The sequence below is a fragment of the Podarcis vaucheri genome (assembly GCF_965113315.1).
Source record: "Podarcis vaucheri genome assembly, chromosome: 8".
Taxonomy (NCBI): domain Eukaryota; kingdom Metazoa; phylum Chordata; class Lepidosauria; order Squamata; family Lacertidae; genus Podarcis; species Podarcis vaucheri.
Genome location: NC_138766.1, coordinates 58326242 through 58343902, shown reverse-complemented (window position 1 = coordinate 58343902; position 17661 = coordinate 58326242). Strand labels below are relative to the sequence as shown.

At 41.5% G+C, this 17661-nt stretch overlaps 1 protein-coding gene across 2 annotated transcripts in view; it reads right to left on the bottom strand.

Annotated features, from left to right (window-relative positions):
- The window catches only part of NKAIN3 (sodium/potassium transporting ATPase interacting 3), a 196962-nt gene that overhangs the window by 97358 nt on the left and 81943 nt on the right, over positions 1–17661 (bottom strand). For both annotated transcript variants that reach the window (XM_082234055.1, XM_082234054.1), the window contains exons 2-3: positions 14965–15102; positions 5047–5127 (exon numbers count right to left, since the gene is read on the bottom strand). In XM_082234055.1, the coding sequence (XP_082090181.1) occupies positions 5047–5127; positions 14965–15102 (219 nt within the window). The remainder of the gene's footprint in view (positions 1–5046; positions 5128–14964; positions 15103–17661) is intronic.

Sequence of the window (17661 nt, the reverse complement as noted above, 5' to 3'; positions counted from 1 at the left end):
GTATTGGTTTTTTAGATTTCAGAAAAATGCTTTTCTTATCAGGTGAGAATCTCATGATCCTGCCAAGAAGTATCTTTCATCCTCCAGAAGCTGGAGCTCACTTTGAATGAATGAATTCTGTGCATTCCAAGTGGACCCGATTTTGCCATAACCTCAAGTCACTGCTATGTGTATTTTGTGCTGTGTAATAAACAGTTCCTTCAAACAAACAAAAAACACATTGCCTGGTGACAGAATGTGGAGTGATCTTTGTGAAGCAAGTCAACACCAAACCCAGAATTTAGTTTGGAAACTAATCTAGCTACAGAAATCATAGTAAAGCTTGTTGTATATGATGCCATTTAAAGAAGCATTATTGAGACTAGTGTCTTTACATATAAAGCAACTAGAAAGGTGCTGCATGAGTTTAAGTGGAGTTGATTTTTGATAACCTAAAAATAATCCTGAGTATTATTTCTAGAAAGACAGGTTGAGATAAAAGCAGTATATATTGCTGTGGTGCCAGCTGTCTGAAACACTTACTATCAAACTTCTGGCATATCCTTAGAACAGTGTTGATATTTAAGAAATATGTTATTGTACTTAGGAGATGTAAAATGTCAGTGCTGTAGCATATACCGCCACATCACATGAATGCCAAAAGAGACCACATGCAATTTCCTTTGAAAATGCAAATCTGCATACACACATACTTCAACTTCTGCGCTTGGCTTTTAACAAGCAAAAAAATAAAACTGAAGCTCAGCTTAAAAAAAATAAAAAATCCACTAAACTTTATATGCTCTCTCCAACTCCAGATCTCTCTTAACAGCTTTTCAGAATGACAGTTTAAATCAAGAAAATGTCACACATTGTATAGTAACAGCCCTAATCTTTCCTGTAAATTGCTGCTTGTGGTTTTCAAAAACATAGGAAATTGCTGGCAATTGACAATGTGTCGCACTGCAAGGATAACTTGACTTTTGCACATTTAAACAAAACAGTCTTAAATTATTCATGCATATCATTCAACACTTAGGCAGTTCTCAGAATCATTGATTTCAGAAACCTTGAGCCTTCCTTTTATACTAGACTCTCTTCTTCTGCACTCAATAAATAAAAGAAATTCAAAACATTTCAGGGCTCACTCATCATATTTATGTGGTCAATTTTACAACAACCCTAACAATTATAAGAGAGCACAATAAGAGAGGTTTTGTTTAAGTGCCAACCTCAAATGGGAAAAGAGTCTCAAGAAGCAAGCATTTTACAAGTGAGTTTCCACCTGAATTTTAAAGAATACAAAAACCAAAGGCATCTATTGTAGTATCCAACAAAGGCCATTCATCTCATTTTAAATAGGGTTTGAATAGGAGCTGCAGATAATTGTATCACACATACTTTCTTTATCTTAACTGTAAGATATATCTGCAAAATGTGCACTCTCCTTCCTTGGAGGTTTTTGAGCAGAGGTTGAATCTGACAGGTATGCTTTAGCTGAGATCCCTGCACTGCAGGGGGTTATACTAGATGACCCTTGGGGTCCCTTCCAAATCTACAATTCTATGATTATATAGTACAAAAGTATTTACGATTGGCTGAAATATGTTTCGGACAGCACTAGACAGCAAGGAAGTAAGGCAGAACTGCATTCAAAAGCAACATCCCTGCTTTGAGTTCTCCCTCTGCTGGCATGGGTACCCACAGAGATTTTTCCCAGGAGGTGGGGTGGTAAAAACTGTAAAAGGGTAACTAGCACAACCTGGTCAACCTGGTAAAAGACTGGTGATGGGGCATGAACATACCTGGCCTCTGGGAAACTTTCATCCCAGGTCTACCTCTCAGTTGATTCTCAATAGGTGGAACTGCTAAGAGAGGCAGATTTAGGGTAGTGTGACTGGTTCCACCATACTGCGTGCCAAGCCTAGGGAGCACTACAAGGTGCCACAACTATGATGTAAGTGAACTGAGCAGAATGGAAGGTGACAGGTGGGGTGGCACCAGTGGTGGAGTGGGGGGGGGTACAAGGGTGCAAAATTGTTTGGGGCACAAAACGTCAACACTTGGTGCTGCCTCGGTACAGCTGTACACTTCCGTTGCTGGGTTTCATTGAAAATGGTTTCTCCATGAGAGCCAGGAAATGACCTCTCCAGACAATGGAATGACTCCTCTTTTCTTATCTCTGTGGCTGCAATCTCCTGGGTGACACAGACGCTGTTAGGCAGTTGAATGTGCATGCATATTTCCCTCCCACCATCCCTCACCTCCACACAGCCCTGGGCACTGGCAACCCATGTTAAATTTTGGCCTTCTGAAGACCGAAGTCCACCCCTGCTGCTATCCATCTACAGATAGATCCTGAATCCAGGTAATGTTTTTCTATCCACCATCAAAACCCTCAGTTCTTTCCCTTGCAGTTGCAGAATGGGATACTGTGGTATAATAAAAGAAAATGAATTTCCTACTTAAAACAATATTGCTGTTTTATGATCCTGTTTTTATGCAATTCTATGAAACCACTGTAAATGTCACCTGGGAAAATACAAAACTATTTTTGGCACTATCTGGAAAGGCTTTCTAATTAAGGCCGCAGGAATGCAGTTGTATGAGTGAAGCATACCTACAAAAAGTTATTCTGAAGCTTGCAGGGAGTAGAGAAAGACTTTGAGGGACTCTTGTTCCATACAGTAGGGAACCAGTTGAGCCATGGGCTGGATGCTCCTCATGTGGCCTCGCCATCTCGCTCACAGCAGCCCCTCCTGAGTTAGCCTCTCCACTAGTTAGATATTTTCTAATGCCTAACTGCAGCGTGAGGTTGTTTTTTGGAGGGTGGGGGTCACTGCTGGGACAGGAAGGGTTAAGCATCCACATCCTGTGTGCAGTGACTGTATGTGGGGAGGGGAGATATGCTGGGGGTGGGGGTGCAATGTGTGTTGGTTTGCGTGTGGTGTAGCACACCCATTCTTGCTTTGACCTCACTCACCACTAGCCCAGCAGCATCATAGTCCGCAACACTGAAACAGATGCAAGCCAGCATCTCTGATAGTGAGCCTGGTTGAGAATGGAGGCAATGATTGAGATTGGAGGAAATGATGTGACTTTCGGCTTCTGAAACTCAACCATCTCTTTCCATCACCGCTCTTGGTCCTGGCTACAGCATATACTTCTAGCTCAGCCACTGGTTTAGCCTCACCAGTGTGTTTTGTTTGAAATAATAGTAAAAACATAACCTCACCTCTTCCAATACTCATCAACTATCAGTGAATAGCAGAGCATTACAAAGCTTTGTTTTAAAAAAACTAGCATGCTGGTCTGTTCTTGTTCCACTGAGGAGCCTACAGGGCAAGGCAGCAAGGGAGGTTGGCTACTGCAGTACCATGGACAGTTCCTAGTGAGCAACTTTCTCTGACTAGATCAGAATTGTAGAGGCCTTTTGAGCCATGCACATATTAACACCTTTCCCACTTTGAAGTTTTCATACCTTATTGCCAAACTACTGATTGAACTCTGACAACTTCTGAAAACAGAACTCTGGTTGTGCATGCACGGAACAAGCATAAAATCTCCCCTCAACACTGGATCTTGCCTAAAAAGTTTATATTTTCAATACAAACAAAAAATCATTCAAAAGTGCCTGAAACGGAAAAGAGTGAATATAATAAAGAACATCAGAAAGAAAGGCTAACTCAGATATCTTAGAGACTTTTCCTCCAAAATAAAATTTATAATCAAAACTGTGATGTAATAAAAGAAAATGAAGTTTCACTTTGAAAGTCTACCTTGAAAAAAACAGACTTAAAAAAGACAACGCTGTAGAAAAAAATGATCAGACTAACAATAAACCTTCAGGACCAGAAATACAAATACACCAAAACAACATCAGGATGTTATTTAGTTATGATGATTAAAATAGTCAGAAAACCCAGAATGAACTTTATTACCATGAAATACTATAGGGCTTGTGGGGTCTATGATGTAGCAGAAAGATTAGGAGAAACCACATGAGCAGAAGAAACAGGGGACCCACCAGGTCAGCTGACATTGTGTGTGTAAGAAACTTGCATAGATATTTTAATGCTTTAGACACCGCTTAGAACAAGTTCTTCTCTGTTACTATGCCATGTACTTGCTGATTTCATTAAATATATGCAAATTTACTTTTTTATTATAATTCTTCTGTGCCAACTCACCCTGCCCACCCAGTACCATGCTACTGAATAGGTGACAGAATAATTATTGGGATTTATATTAATATTTACTTTTGAGTTTGTTTATTATTAACTTAAAAATACTACTGTATTTCCTTTATTGGGCATTCTCAGAGGCCTATTCAAACTACTGAGCTGATGTGAGATGGTTTGGATTTTACAAAAAAGCTTTGGGGGTGGGGTCCCAGTACCCCAAGCAGTCACAGATTCTGAAAGTAGAGATACTGCTGTTAACTCTCCAGGGAACCAAAATAACATGTAGGCTCTCATCTGTGATTTTTATTTAATATTGTGAAATAGAAATAGAATTATAGTCATGAAACAGCATTAGGCTGTTTTTGCATAATGGTGCTCCAAACAGCTGTTGGTACTTGTTTTCATGCTGTTATGTGTTAAAATGCCACACTATTTAAAATGTTACTTATATATTTAAAACATTTTTAGCCCACTCTTATTTGCAAAATGCAATTCCAGAGCAACCAATAACCAGTGCTATTTTTCTAGGGGGGAAAAAGGTGCCGGAACTCACAATGAACACCTCTCTCATAATGCAATGGCACCCACCAGAGAGGTGCCAGAACTGAGTTCCATTGAGTTCCAGCTGAAAAGAAAGCCCTGATAGTAACTAATATGTTTCCCATGTCCAGCTGCACTCAGTGATCACCCTCTACAAGAAAAAATAGGTGAGGCAGCCCAAACATTTACTATAACAGACAGACTGGCAAATGACCAGCAAAGCAACCCAATGATGTCTGATGGTTTTGTTTTGTTTTCAAAAAAATAATATTCCTTCTATAATGTTATTATCAAAACACCATTGTCCTATCCTCCCCAAAACCAGGATTTACATGGAACCTACCTTAGAAAGCCCACCTACTTCCAAATAGAAGCAGATAATGAAAACATTCCATGTGACCCAGATAGCAGTCCATACCGAGTACTAGGGTGGAGAAAAAGAGAAAAAGAGAAGATGAAAACACTGTACACAAGGTGTAGATCAATAATATAAAAAGATCAATAGGTACAGCACTTCTGGGAACCATGAGCAGGAGATTTCTCTTGGCAGAAAGCCCCTAGAACTGTAGCCAATTGCAAATCCAATATTCTTTCCTTGTGTAACGAAACACAAGGAAAAGCTAGATTTATTATTTATGGTGCTAGATTAACCTATTGACACCAGTAAATTCCAAAATGTTGAGTGATTTACAGTTTTTGTACTCTTCATCTTCACAATATATCTATATTTAGAAATGCACTGAAATAATCGCAAACAGTCAAACCTCAGATCCCGAATGCCTCTGTTTTAGAATGTTTCGGCTCCCAAAAGCTGAAAACCCGGAAGTAGATGTTCTGGTTTTCGAACGTTTTTCAGAAGCCGAACATCTGACGTGGCTTCTGCTTGAGTGCAGGAAGCTCCTGTAACCAATCAGAAGCCACACCTCAGTTGTCAAACATTTTGGAAGCTGAACGGGCTTCTGGAAAGGATTACGTTCGACAACCGAGGTTTGACTGTATAGCCTTATTCTGCTAAATGGCCTGAAAAGTTGGGAATCAGATGCTGGGATAAATTTTGCTAAAGAATTGCCAGCATTAGATTACACTAACTTCAAATCACATGGAGAACATATGTGCAGATATAAAAGTGCAAATAAAAAAGGGGGGAGCCTGTATTTTGGTAGGTTGTATCTTTTATATCCTACCATATCATGAGTGTTTATTATGGTAAGGCGCACACACATGCATCCATACATATATGCCTGAAGGCTGGGGGGAGGAAGTTAAAGGTGGAAAAAAATGCTTGGTAGAAGTGAGGGATGCTACACTTGGAAGCACAAAAACTACCATTGGAAAACGCAGGCTGCACTTAGATATCGAAATGTGCTTTTGATCTTATTTTGTGCTGGTTTGCAAAATTCAAAGTTAATTTGCAGGATAGAAAGCATTGTCAATGGAAAATCTTTGTTGTATAATAGGAATGGTTTGGAGCAAACAATCCAAATGTACTAGTTCAGAAGCAGTGAAGCAAGGTTGAAAAAACACCCAAATGCATAATGTAATGAAATGATAGTTTCATGGTGCTCACTGATCACATCCTCTGCACATTCAAATGAAGCTGTGAACCAAATCAACATACAGTTGGGAACTTTACCCCCCCCCCCCAAAAAAAAGCATCACTACTCTGTGTGCATTTAGGAATCTGTTCACAAGCCAGTTGAAAGCACAATGGCTTCAGCTTGCAGCCAAGAGGTGCAAACCCACTCCACCCTCCACATGTGATGATAGTCATTTAAAAAGTAGCAGGTGGGTTTAGCCTTGTTAAAAGGTAAAGGGACCCCTGACCATTAGGTCCAGTCGTGGATGACTCTGGGGTTGCGGCGCTCATCTTGCTTTATTGGCCAAGGGAGCCGGCGTACAGCTTCTGGGTCATGTGGCCAGCATGACTAATTTGCTTCTGGCGAACCAGAGCAACGCACGGAAACACCATTTACCTTCCCGCTGGAGCGGTACCTATTTATCTACTTGCACTTCATGCTTTCGAGCTGCTAGATTGGCAGGAGCAGGGAATGAGCAACGGGAGCTCACCCCATTATGGGGATTAGAACCGCCGACCTTCTGATCGGCAAGCCCTAGGCTCTTGGTTTAACCCTCAGCCCCACCTGTGTCCCAAAAGCCTTGTTAGACCAATCAAAATCCAGCTCTACACATAATTTCACCTTTTGCTGTAGCGAAGTCACATCTGAGATAGGGCAATGAAACAGTGTAAGCACCCTGAAGTTCAATAAATATCTGATAGGAAATCAAGAACTCATATAGTGGGACTATGCCAATTGTAGACTATGCAGGGAGCATCAGAGCATGTGGAATTCTGTGGAGTGGCTGATAAGAAATCTATCCAGTCACACTGTCTTTGTAGCTGTTCAATCAATCGTTGCCTTCAGCAAAGCACCAAGAATGCCAGCTCCAGGCTCTTGCACCTTCGAAATGCCTTTTGCAATAATCCCTGACCCAGGCTTGTGATTGACCAAGGAAATTACAGGACAAGACAATAAGACAGAAAATTCCTCAAAACCACTTTTTCCACAGAAAAGCTCTGCCTTACCAAACATATTTTTGAAGTCAGTGTGGAATTGCCTTTCTTGTTGCTCTCCGCTGTCCAAGCTGGCTTAAATCCAAGTAATCTGGTTTCACTCCTTGTACGTATTGCATTTATTACTCCCAAAAGATTTGGTTTCTTTCCCGCCCTAATCTAACTCTTTCTCTGTAGGCATTTATATTACATACATTCCGACTTTGCAAGAGCACACTAGGTAGCATAAAATTATCTATGCAACTATTAAATCCCTCTGTGCTCCCCTGGAGGGAAAACATGTCCTATTTTCATTTCTTGGAGAAACGTGTAAATTGATTTTATTTCATTCCCCCACCCCCCGGACTATATTTGGCCAATTTTAGCTATGTGAAGCATCACTTCACAGATGTAAAACACCAGTGGTACTAAGAGAAAACTGAGCAAATACACTCTTATCATCCTTAATCAGTAACAGCTTGGGAATCTCCCATGCTATGAGAAAATGTGGAAGGAATATATAAAAAAATGTGAACTGAAAAGCACTTTCTTGAAACAGCTGAAGCTTTGCTATATATCAAACAAAGAAATTGGGGGGGGGGGTAGTTTTGCAAAAGTGTGCTTGTAGGGATAATTACAGGTGAAACTCGGAAAATTAGAATATCATGGAAAAGTTCATTTATTTCAGTAATTCAACTTAAAAGGTGAAACTAATATATGAGATAGACTCACGACATGCAAAGCGAGATATGTCAAGCCTTTATTTGCTATAATTGTGATGATCATGGCGTACAGCTGATGAAAACCCCAAATTAACAATCTCAGAAAATTAGAATACTAAATGAAATCAGCAAAACAAGGATTGCAAATATAGCAATATTGGACCTCTGAGAAGTAGAAGCATGCATATGTACTCGGTTTGGGCCCCTTTTGCATCAATTACTGCCTCAATGCGGCGTGGCATGGATGCTATCAGCCTGTGGGACTGCTGAGGTGTTATGGAAGACCAGGAAGCTTCAATAGCAGCCTTCAGCTCTTCTGCATTGCTCGGTCTCTTGGCAATGCCCATAGATTATCTATGGGGTTCAGGTCAGGCAAGTTTGCTGGCCAATCAAGCACAGTAATCCCATAGGATTTTGGTACTTTTGGCAGTGTGGGCAGGTGCCAAAGTCCTGCTGGAAAATGAAGTCAGCATCCCTCATAAAGCTGCGGAAGGAAGCATGAAGTGCTCCAAAATCTCCTGGTAGACGGCTGCATTGACCCTGGACTTAATGAAGCACAGTGAACCAACACCAGCTGATGACATGGCTCCCCAAATCTCTTTTCTGATGAGAGCAGCTTTTGCATCTCATTTGGAAACCAAGGCCCCAGAGTCTGGAGGAACAATGCCAGATGCTTGAAGTCCAGTGTGAAGTTTCCACAGTCTGTGTTGATTTGGGGAGCCATGTCATCAGCTGGTGTTGGTTCACTGTCCTTAAAGAACACACATATGGCTCCCAAAATACTGTATACACTCGAATATAAGCTGACGTTTTCAGCATATTTTTTATGCTTGAAAAAGCCTGCCTCGGCGTATACTCGAGTGAGGCGGGTGGCTGCAGAGGGACAAGTGGCGAGAAAGGAGCCCTTTATCATTGCTTGTCCCTTCACTGCTGCGCTGCACTGTGCCTCTCCCAACCGGGTTCCTATGCCTGCTCTTATGAGTGGCAGAGGTGGTGGCGGAGGGACGAGTGGCTGCTCCTTCCTCCTCCTCCGCCTTTTCCGCTGTCGGGGGCAGTGGAGGGGGAAGCAGCAGCCCAAAAGGAGCCCTTTCGCCTGCTCCTTCCTCCGCCGCCGCCTCTGCCGGTGGTGGAGGAGGAGCGAGCAGCCCAAAAGCAGCCCTTGTTCTTCCTCCTCTGCTGCCGCCACCACCAGGTTTGCGGTGTGGTGAACCAGCTTATACTCGAGTCAATAAGTTTTCCCAGTTTTCTGTCCTAAAATTAGGTGCCTCAGCTTATATTTCGGTCAGCTTATACTGGAGTATATACCATACATGAAGCATCCTTAAGTTTTCTATGTTGTTGTTTAGTCATTTAGTCGTGTCCGACTCTTCGTGACCCCATGGACTAGAGCACGCCAGGCACTCCTGTCTTCCACTGCCTCCAGCAGTTTGGTCAGGGTCATGTTTGTAGCTTCAAGAACACTGTCCAACCATCTCGTCCTCTGCCGTCCCCTTCTCCTTGTGCCCTCCATCTTTCCCAACATCAGGGTGTTTTCCAGGGAGTCTTCTCTTCTCATGAGGTGGCCAAAGTATTGGAGCCTCAACTTCACGATCTGTCCTTCCAGTGGGTACTCAGGGCTGATTTCCTTCAGAATGGAGAGGTTTGATCTTCTTGCAGTCCATGGGACTCTCAAGAGTCTCCTCCAGCACCATAATTCAAAAGCATCAATTCTTCGGAGATCAGCCTTCTTGATGGTCCAGCTCTCACTTCCATACATCACTACTGGGAAAACCATGGCTTTAACTATACAGACCTTTGTTGGCAAGGTGATTTCTCTGCTTTTTAAGATGCTGTCTAGGTTTGCCATCGCTTTTCTCCCAAGAAGCAGGCGTCTTTTAATTTCGTGGCTGCTGTCACCATCTGCAGTGATCATGGAGACCCAAAAAGTAAAATCTCTCACTGCCTCCATTTCTTCCCCTTCTATTTGCCAGGAGGTGATGGGACCAGTGGCCATGATCTTCGTTTTTTTGATGTTGAGCTTCAGACCATATTTTGCGCTCTCCTCTTTCGCCCTCATTAAAAGGTTCTTTAATTCCTCCTCACTTTCTGCCATCAAGGTTGTGTCATCTGCATATCTGAGGTTGTTGATATTTCTTCCGACGCGGCTTGGGATTCATCCAGTCCAGCCTTTCGCATGATGAATTCTGCATATAAGTTAAATAACCAGGGAGACAATAGACAGCCTTGCCGTACTCCTTTCCCAATTTTGAACCAATCAGTTGTTCCATATCCAGTTCTAACTGTAGCTTCTTGTCCCACATAGAGATTTCTCAGGAGACAGATGAGGTGATCAGGAACTCCCATTTCTTTAAGAACTTGCCATAGTTTACTGTGGTCGACACAGTCAAAAGCTTTTGCGTAGTCAATGAAGCAGAAGTAGATGTCTTTCTGGAACTCTCTAGCTTTCTCCATAATCCAGCGCATGTTTGCAATTTGGTCTCTGATTCCTCTGCCCCTTTGAAATCCAGCTTGCACTTTTGGGAGTTCTCGGTCCACATACTGCTTAAGCCTGCCTTGTAGAATTTTAAGCATAACCTTGCTAGCGTGTGAAATAAGTGCAATTGTGCGGTAGTTGGAGCATTCTTTGGCACTGCCCTTCTTTGGGATTGGGATGTAGACTGATCTTCTCCAATCCTCTGGCCACTGCTGAGTTTTCCAAATTTGCTGGCATATTGAGTGTAGCACCTTGACAGCATCATCGTTTAAAATTTTAAATAGTTCAGCTGGAATATCATCACTTCCACTGGCCTTGTTATTAGCAGTGCTTTCTAAGGCCCATTTGACTTCATTCTCCAGGATGTCTGGCTCAAGGTCAGCAACCACACTACCTGGGGTGTACGAGACATCCATTTCTTTCTGGTATAATTCCTCTGTGTATTCTTGCCACCTCTTCTTGATGTCTTCTGCTTCTGTTAGGTCCTTTCCTCTTTTGTCTTTTATTATGGTAATCTTTGTACGAAATGTTCCTTTCATATCTCCAATTTTCTTGAACAGATCTCTGGTTCTTCCCATTCTGTTGTTTTCTTCTATTTCTTTGCACTGATCGTTTAAAAGGCCTTCTTGTCTCTCCTTGCTATTTTTTGGAAGTCTGCATTCAATTTCCTGTATCTTTCACTATCTCCCTCGCATTTTGCTTGCCTTCTCTCCCCCGCTATTTGTAAGGCCTCGTTGGACAGCCACTTTGCTTTCTTGCATTTACTTTTCATTGGGATGGTTTTAGTTGCTGCCTCCTGTATAATGTTACGAGCCTCCATCCATAGTTCTTCAGGCATTCTGTCCACCAAATCTAAATCCTTAAACCTGTTCCTCACTTCCACTGTGTATTCATAAGGGATTTGACTTAGATTGTATCTTACCGGCCCAGTGGTTTTTCCTACTTTCTTCAGTTTAAGCTTGAATTTTGCTATAAGAAGCTGATGATCTGAGCCACAGTCAGCTCCAGGTCTTGTTTTTGCTGACTGTATAGAGCTTCTCCATCTTTGGCTGCAGATAATATAATCAATCTGATTTTGATGCTGCCCATCTGGTGATGTCCATGTGTAGAGTCGTCTCTTGTGTTGTTGGAAAAGAGTGTTTGTGATGACCAGCTTGTTCTCTTGGCAGAACTCTATTAGCCTTTGCCCTGCTTTGTTTTGAATTCCAAGGCCAAACTTGCCAGTTGTTCCTTTTAACTCTTGACTCCCTACTTTAGCATTCCAATCCCCTATAATGAGAAGAACATCCTTCTTTGGTGTCATTTCTATAAGGTCTTGTAAGTCTTCATAGAATTGGTCAATTTCAGTTTCTTCAGCACCAGTGGTTGGTGCATAAACTTGGATTACTGTGATGTTAAAAGGTCTGCCTTAGATTCGTATCAAAATCATTCTATCATTTTTGAGATTGCATCCCAGTACAGCTTTCGCCACTCTTTTGTTGACTATGAGGGCCACTCCACTTCTTTTACGGGATTCTTGCCCACAGTAGTAGATATGATGGTCATCCGAACTGAATTTGCCCATTCCCGTCCATTTTAGTTCACTGATGCCCAGGATGTCAATATTTATTCTTGCCATCTCATTTTTGACCACATCCAACTTACCAAGGTTCATGGTTCTTACATTCCAGGTTCCTATGCAATATTTTTCTTTACAGCATTGGACTTTCCTTTCGCTTCCAGGCATATCCGCAACTGAGTGTCCTTTTGGCTTTGGCCCAGCCGCTTCATCAGCTCTGAATCTACTTGTACTTGTCCTCCGCTCTTCCTCAGTAGCATGTTGAACGCCTTCCGACCTGAGGGGCTCATCTTCCAGCGTCATAACTTTTATATGCCTGTTGCCTTTGTCCATGGAGTTTTCTTGGCAGGGATACTGGAGTGGCTTGCCGGTTTCTGCTCCAGGTAGATCACGTTTGGTCAAAACTCTCCACTACAACCTGTCCATCTTGGGGGGCCCTGCACGGCATAGCTCATAGCTTCTCTGAGTTATTAAAGCCCCTTCGCCACGGCAAGGCAGTGATCCATGAAGGGGCAAGTTTTCTATAGCCTTGGTATAAGAAATAGGAATCAGAAATTCAGGCTGACTGGCCCCCTTCTGAAGCTGAGTGAATTAATTTGTGGAATTCTGTACCTGCGCAAGTATTATGTCAGCTACTTAACACACTATTCACCAAGACTGTACTTACTACAAGATGTCTCTGTATAATGACTTACAGTAATTAGGAAGTTCAAGAGTAAAGCCTTTCCAGTCTTATTTGCACCCATTTCTACCCACTTTGGGGAGGAGTGGGCAGTGGTGGGACAGGGGTCAGTGGTGGGGGGGTGGGGGGTGGAGAAAGAATGTTGAATTTCATGGTAATGCACAGAAGGCAATTAGGACCATTTCAAATGTTTTCCATCTGAGAAGGTAAAGCTGATTTTTCAAAAGCACAGCCAACCACATGAAAATTATGCCTCCCCCCAAAAACCCCTTAAGGTCCTCTGACAAAGGGCTAGTCTTCATCAAGACTTTCATTCTGAAGGTCTCTGCGGTGTCACCATACTTAAAGAACTACAGGACTCAAATCATCAATACAGAAATAAACTTTAAAAGCATGTTTTATAAAAATTCTCCAATAGATATCCTTTAAAAAAGAAGTAGTGATCTTTATACCTCAAAAGCCATTACTGATAAAATTACAGAGAGATCCCAAATGCTGACATTTTCAGGGGGAAAGCAATAAGCATTCAACCTTTCCAGCCAGCGAGGGGTCAGCAGTATGTGAAGGAAGCTAGTTTTTCAGATGGCTTCAGAATGCTTGATTTCTGGATAGGTTAAGCTGTAAAGATCCCCTGTTCTTTCCCTTTTGTTCCAGTGGAAAACTATGCAGCTGAAAGTTATACACGGCCTGCGCTTAGAATTGTGGAAGTTTACATAATTGATGTAAAAGCCTATGGGCACTCCAGTGTTATTTATTTTTTTACATTCCTATCTTTCATTGCCTTCAGGCTCAGTCACTAAAGTCTGCAGGAATTCAAAGCAGTCTCACGTGACCTCCAGAACTCAATTAATTGGTTGGGGAAGGGAGTGTGAATTGCAGAAAGAGTGAATTCACTGTGGAGGAGGTTCTCTCCTGAGTGTATTAATAGGTCATGATAAAAATCAGAAATGGTAAACAAGTGAAGGGCAGAACAATCCAAATTGCTTGGCGGCCGGGGGGGGGGAGAGAAATGGTGGATATAGAGCTATATCCCAAAACCTAGAGGTCCATGCCAGCTAGGAAAGTAGGTTAAGTTTTTCTTGCCCCACTCCTTTTCATTCCATCAGCTCCAGGCTAGTGTAGCTGGCCAGCCCAAGGATCTGTGGGGCTTTACATCCATAAGGAATTCTTGTCACATAACAAGGAATTTATTTTGTTTTAGTTCATGACTGCAAAAATTACTTTAAAATGGGTCTAAAGCTGCTGGTGTCCCACCCTTAGCTGTCAAATGTCATGTACTGGGCCTTCCTGTTGGCTTTCTGCCTGCTTGGACACAGCAGTGGTGGAGCTTCTCCATCCATGGGACTCCTCTCTGGTGGTAGGAAGGTATCAGCACTACATACTAGCTGCCTCCATTCATCAATACTGGCTAGGGGCAGGGAGTGTCATATCCTCTGGGACTGCTTCTCTTACCAATGCCCAGCCAGCTGTTGTTGTTATTGTTGTTTAGTCGTTTAGTCGTGTCCGACTCTTCGTGACCCCATGGACCAGAGCACGCCAGGCACTCCTGTCTTCCACTGCCTCCAGCAGTTTGGTCAGACTCATGTTTGTAGCTTCGAGCACACTGTCCAACCATCTCGTCCTCTGTCGTCCCCTTCTCCTTGTGCCCTCCATCTTTCCCAACATCAGGGTCTTTTCCAGAGAGTCTTCTCTTCTCATGAGGTGGCCAAAGTATTGGAGTCTCAGCTTCAGGATCTGTCCTTCCAGTGAGCACTCAGGGCTGATTTCCTGAAGAATGGAGAGGTTTGGTCTTCTTGCAGTCCATGGGACTCTCAAGAGTCTCCTCCAGCACCATAATTCAAAAGCATCAATTCTTCGGCGATCAGCCTTCTTGATGGTCCAGCTTTCACTTCCACACATCACTAAGCCAGCTGTTAGGGAGACCTGAATGCAGAACTGCTTGAGATGTCCTACAAGGTCAATTACCCCAACTAAGGTGTGACATTTTCAGAGGATACTCCTTGTAGAACATATTTGTATCTGTTTTACATTTTTGCAGACATATGATTTAATTCTAATATTCTACTCAGGTTTTAGTACTTATTTTCCTGCTCCAAAGGAGATTGACAATATTCATGGTTCAAATAGATGAAGCATACTGGAGAACTGAACAAAAATATAATATTGCATTTTTTAAAAAAACAAACCACCCACATTATTCAGATGTTTTAAATTATAACTGAGCTGAAATATTATATTATCCATTTTAATAAAAATCAATGAACTCAAAACTTACCACAACTATATACCGAGGTCTGTATTGTATGGTTCCAAACAAACCCAAAATGACAACTATTATGTGCAGGAAATTACCAAGGATAGGAGCCCACTGGAAGCCAAGAAAGTCAAAGATTTGTCTCTCCAGGGCAGCTAACTGTAAAGAAACAGAACATAAAAATACCTCAGTTAGGATTAAATCAGTCATTCACAGTGTAAGTATCACTCTTAAGACCTAATGAAAAAAGACTGGTAATTATTCCATTACTTTTGTTGCATAAGGAATTTATCTTGTTAACTGGCCATGCAGAAAATCAAGGCTAGAAAAGTTTTCACATCTCAAACTGTGTTGGCACCAGAGTGATAACTTTTTCAACAAAAACTGGGAACTCTCACATCCTAATACATGTACAAAAGCATACCCAGAAATAAAAGAATCACACTGGTTTAATGTTTCCAAATGGAAATCCTTCATATAGTATTTGCATCATGTGTTCTCCGTGTACCTGTTCACCTGCTTCTGTTTCTGTTTTCCAAATTGTTGTATAAACATGTCCAACGTGTGATGGGAACCTGACATTTTAGACAAGCTTACTGAAACCATGGAGGTAGCATCAAATGTCAGATTGCCTCAGAAACTCAGTTTCACCTAAGTCCTTCACTATTCAACATACTCAGCAGCCATCATGGGACAAGTAAAGATGGTGAAAATACAACTATTATTTCAATTTCTGCCATCATATCTGTCCTTCACAGAGTCAACTGGAGGCCAAAGTATGGCTTTTCTTGGGAATAAGACATGTTCTCTTGCCTTGGGCTCTTATCATTATCATCACCACCACACTGCTTCAAGGCACATGCCATAGCTTGAATTTTCACAACTACATATAGAAAAACAGCCCCACAGTGCTAGTGTAGAAGAGAGCTGTAATGGTTAAATGCTGGAAGGAAGCAAACCCCAGGAGTATCATCTGTCCTGCAGTTGATTTGTCAGTGAATTTCATAGAATCTCTTATTGGTAAAGAGCTACATGTTGAAATGGACTTGTAACTTACATTCCTAATAATTATTGATACAGCTCTCTTTTTAAAATACTCATGTGAATATAAAATCCTCAAAAATGTGTGTGCTCAGTGAATGATTGGGCAAAGTCTTTGCAAACAAAAAAGAAAAAATCAAGTGAAAATATATGCTTTTTCTGGAGGAGGGACATGTCAAAAGTAGATACATTGTTTGCCAAGATAACATTTACAAGTCATCTTTACGCCCATTAGTAACAAAATTCTACAATCTGACAGCTGACAGAATTTGGTGTCCTGAAAATCTTAAAAAACTAACACAGATACTTCTGGGAAATTTATTACTGAAAGGCCTTTAAGTTTGCACCACAGACTTCACCTGTCCCCAGTCCTCAACTCTCATTCTGCTACAGTCGAAAATAAAATTTGTGAGTTGGCACCATATATGCAAAACTGTACAATTTTTGCTTAATTTTGGTCACAGCCTTTGTGGGGGGGTGGATGCAAAATTTTAATTTCCTTGATACAATGATAGTGCTGTGGCCCACATGTTAGTAGTGCTGGCAGGCAGACTGGGTAGGGGCTGCAGCCAAATTCATCTTGTCATGCACATCTTGGGATATTACATAGATCAAGAATTGCTCGGTAATCACATGACACTAAAAATGTGAGAAATCAAAATCAATTCATGAATCAAATGAAGAATGCCATTACCTCACCTGTCAACGAATGCAAAATTGCAATTCAAGTTGAAACCATTAAAAGGCTGCTAAAGATCCAAGTATCAGAGGCAGCCTAAGAACTATAATCATCAAATGGCATTGCTCACATGTTCACACATTCCTGCTGAATCCTCACACTTCCTAATTCCCCTCTTCTACTATGTGTGTGTGTGTGTGTGCTGTTGTAATGAGAATAAAAATTAAAATTAAGCAAACATGCACATTTTCTTAAATGAATTCATGGTGCTGATGGGATTGAGGGGGTGTATATAATCTGCTGCATCTGAATTGCTTTATTGTCTGCCTTTAGTTGGTTTTAATAATCGTATTTTTAAAAGATTGAGCACCAGTTGTTGCTGGGGGGGAAGGTACATAAACATTTAAAAAGTGAAACTGCATGGTTTGTTTTGGCTAAACCCTTCTGTAGAGAGATCTTTGAGGAAAATGGATGCTCAGTGGACTATTGTGGTGTAATTGTCTTGGACTAGGGAAACCTGGTTCAAATCATGGCTGAAAAAGTGAAAGCAAATCTAATGACCAGGCCAGATGAAAAATGGGTATCCAAATGGAACTTTAGCTATCGCGTTCAAAAACATCATTGCTTAAAACTCTTTGTCAGCAAAAGGAAACATTTATCAAAATTATTTCCTAACACACATCTGTCAAAGACTATTTATGTTTTCTATTGCATTACTTTACAGATTGACTGCTGTATTTTCACTAAGCAAATATTTTAAAACTAAAGCTGCACTCTGTGAAAGAGATACTCTGGTCTAGTAGTAGTCTAGCTACTGTAATGAAGACCCAAAGGACCAACATACTGTGGAAAAAGGGTTTAAGATGCAGCTGCAACTGACCAAAAAACACTAGCATTGAGACTTTGGGCTGAATCCCACAAACACTTGGAATAATGCACATATAATGGAATTTCAGACAAAAAACATAATACTATTTAAATGCCAGCGCACCCCAAGC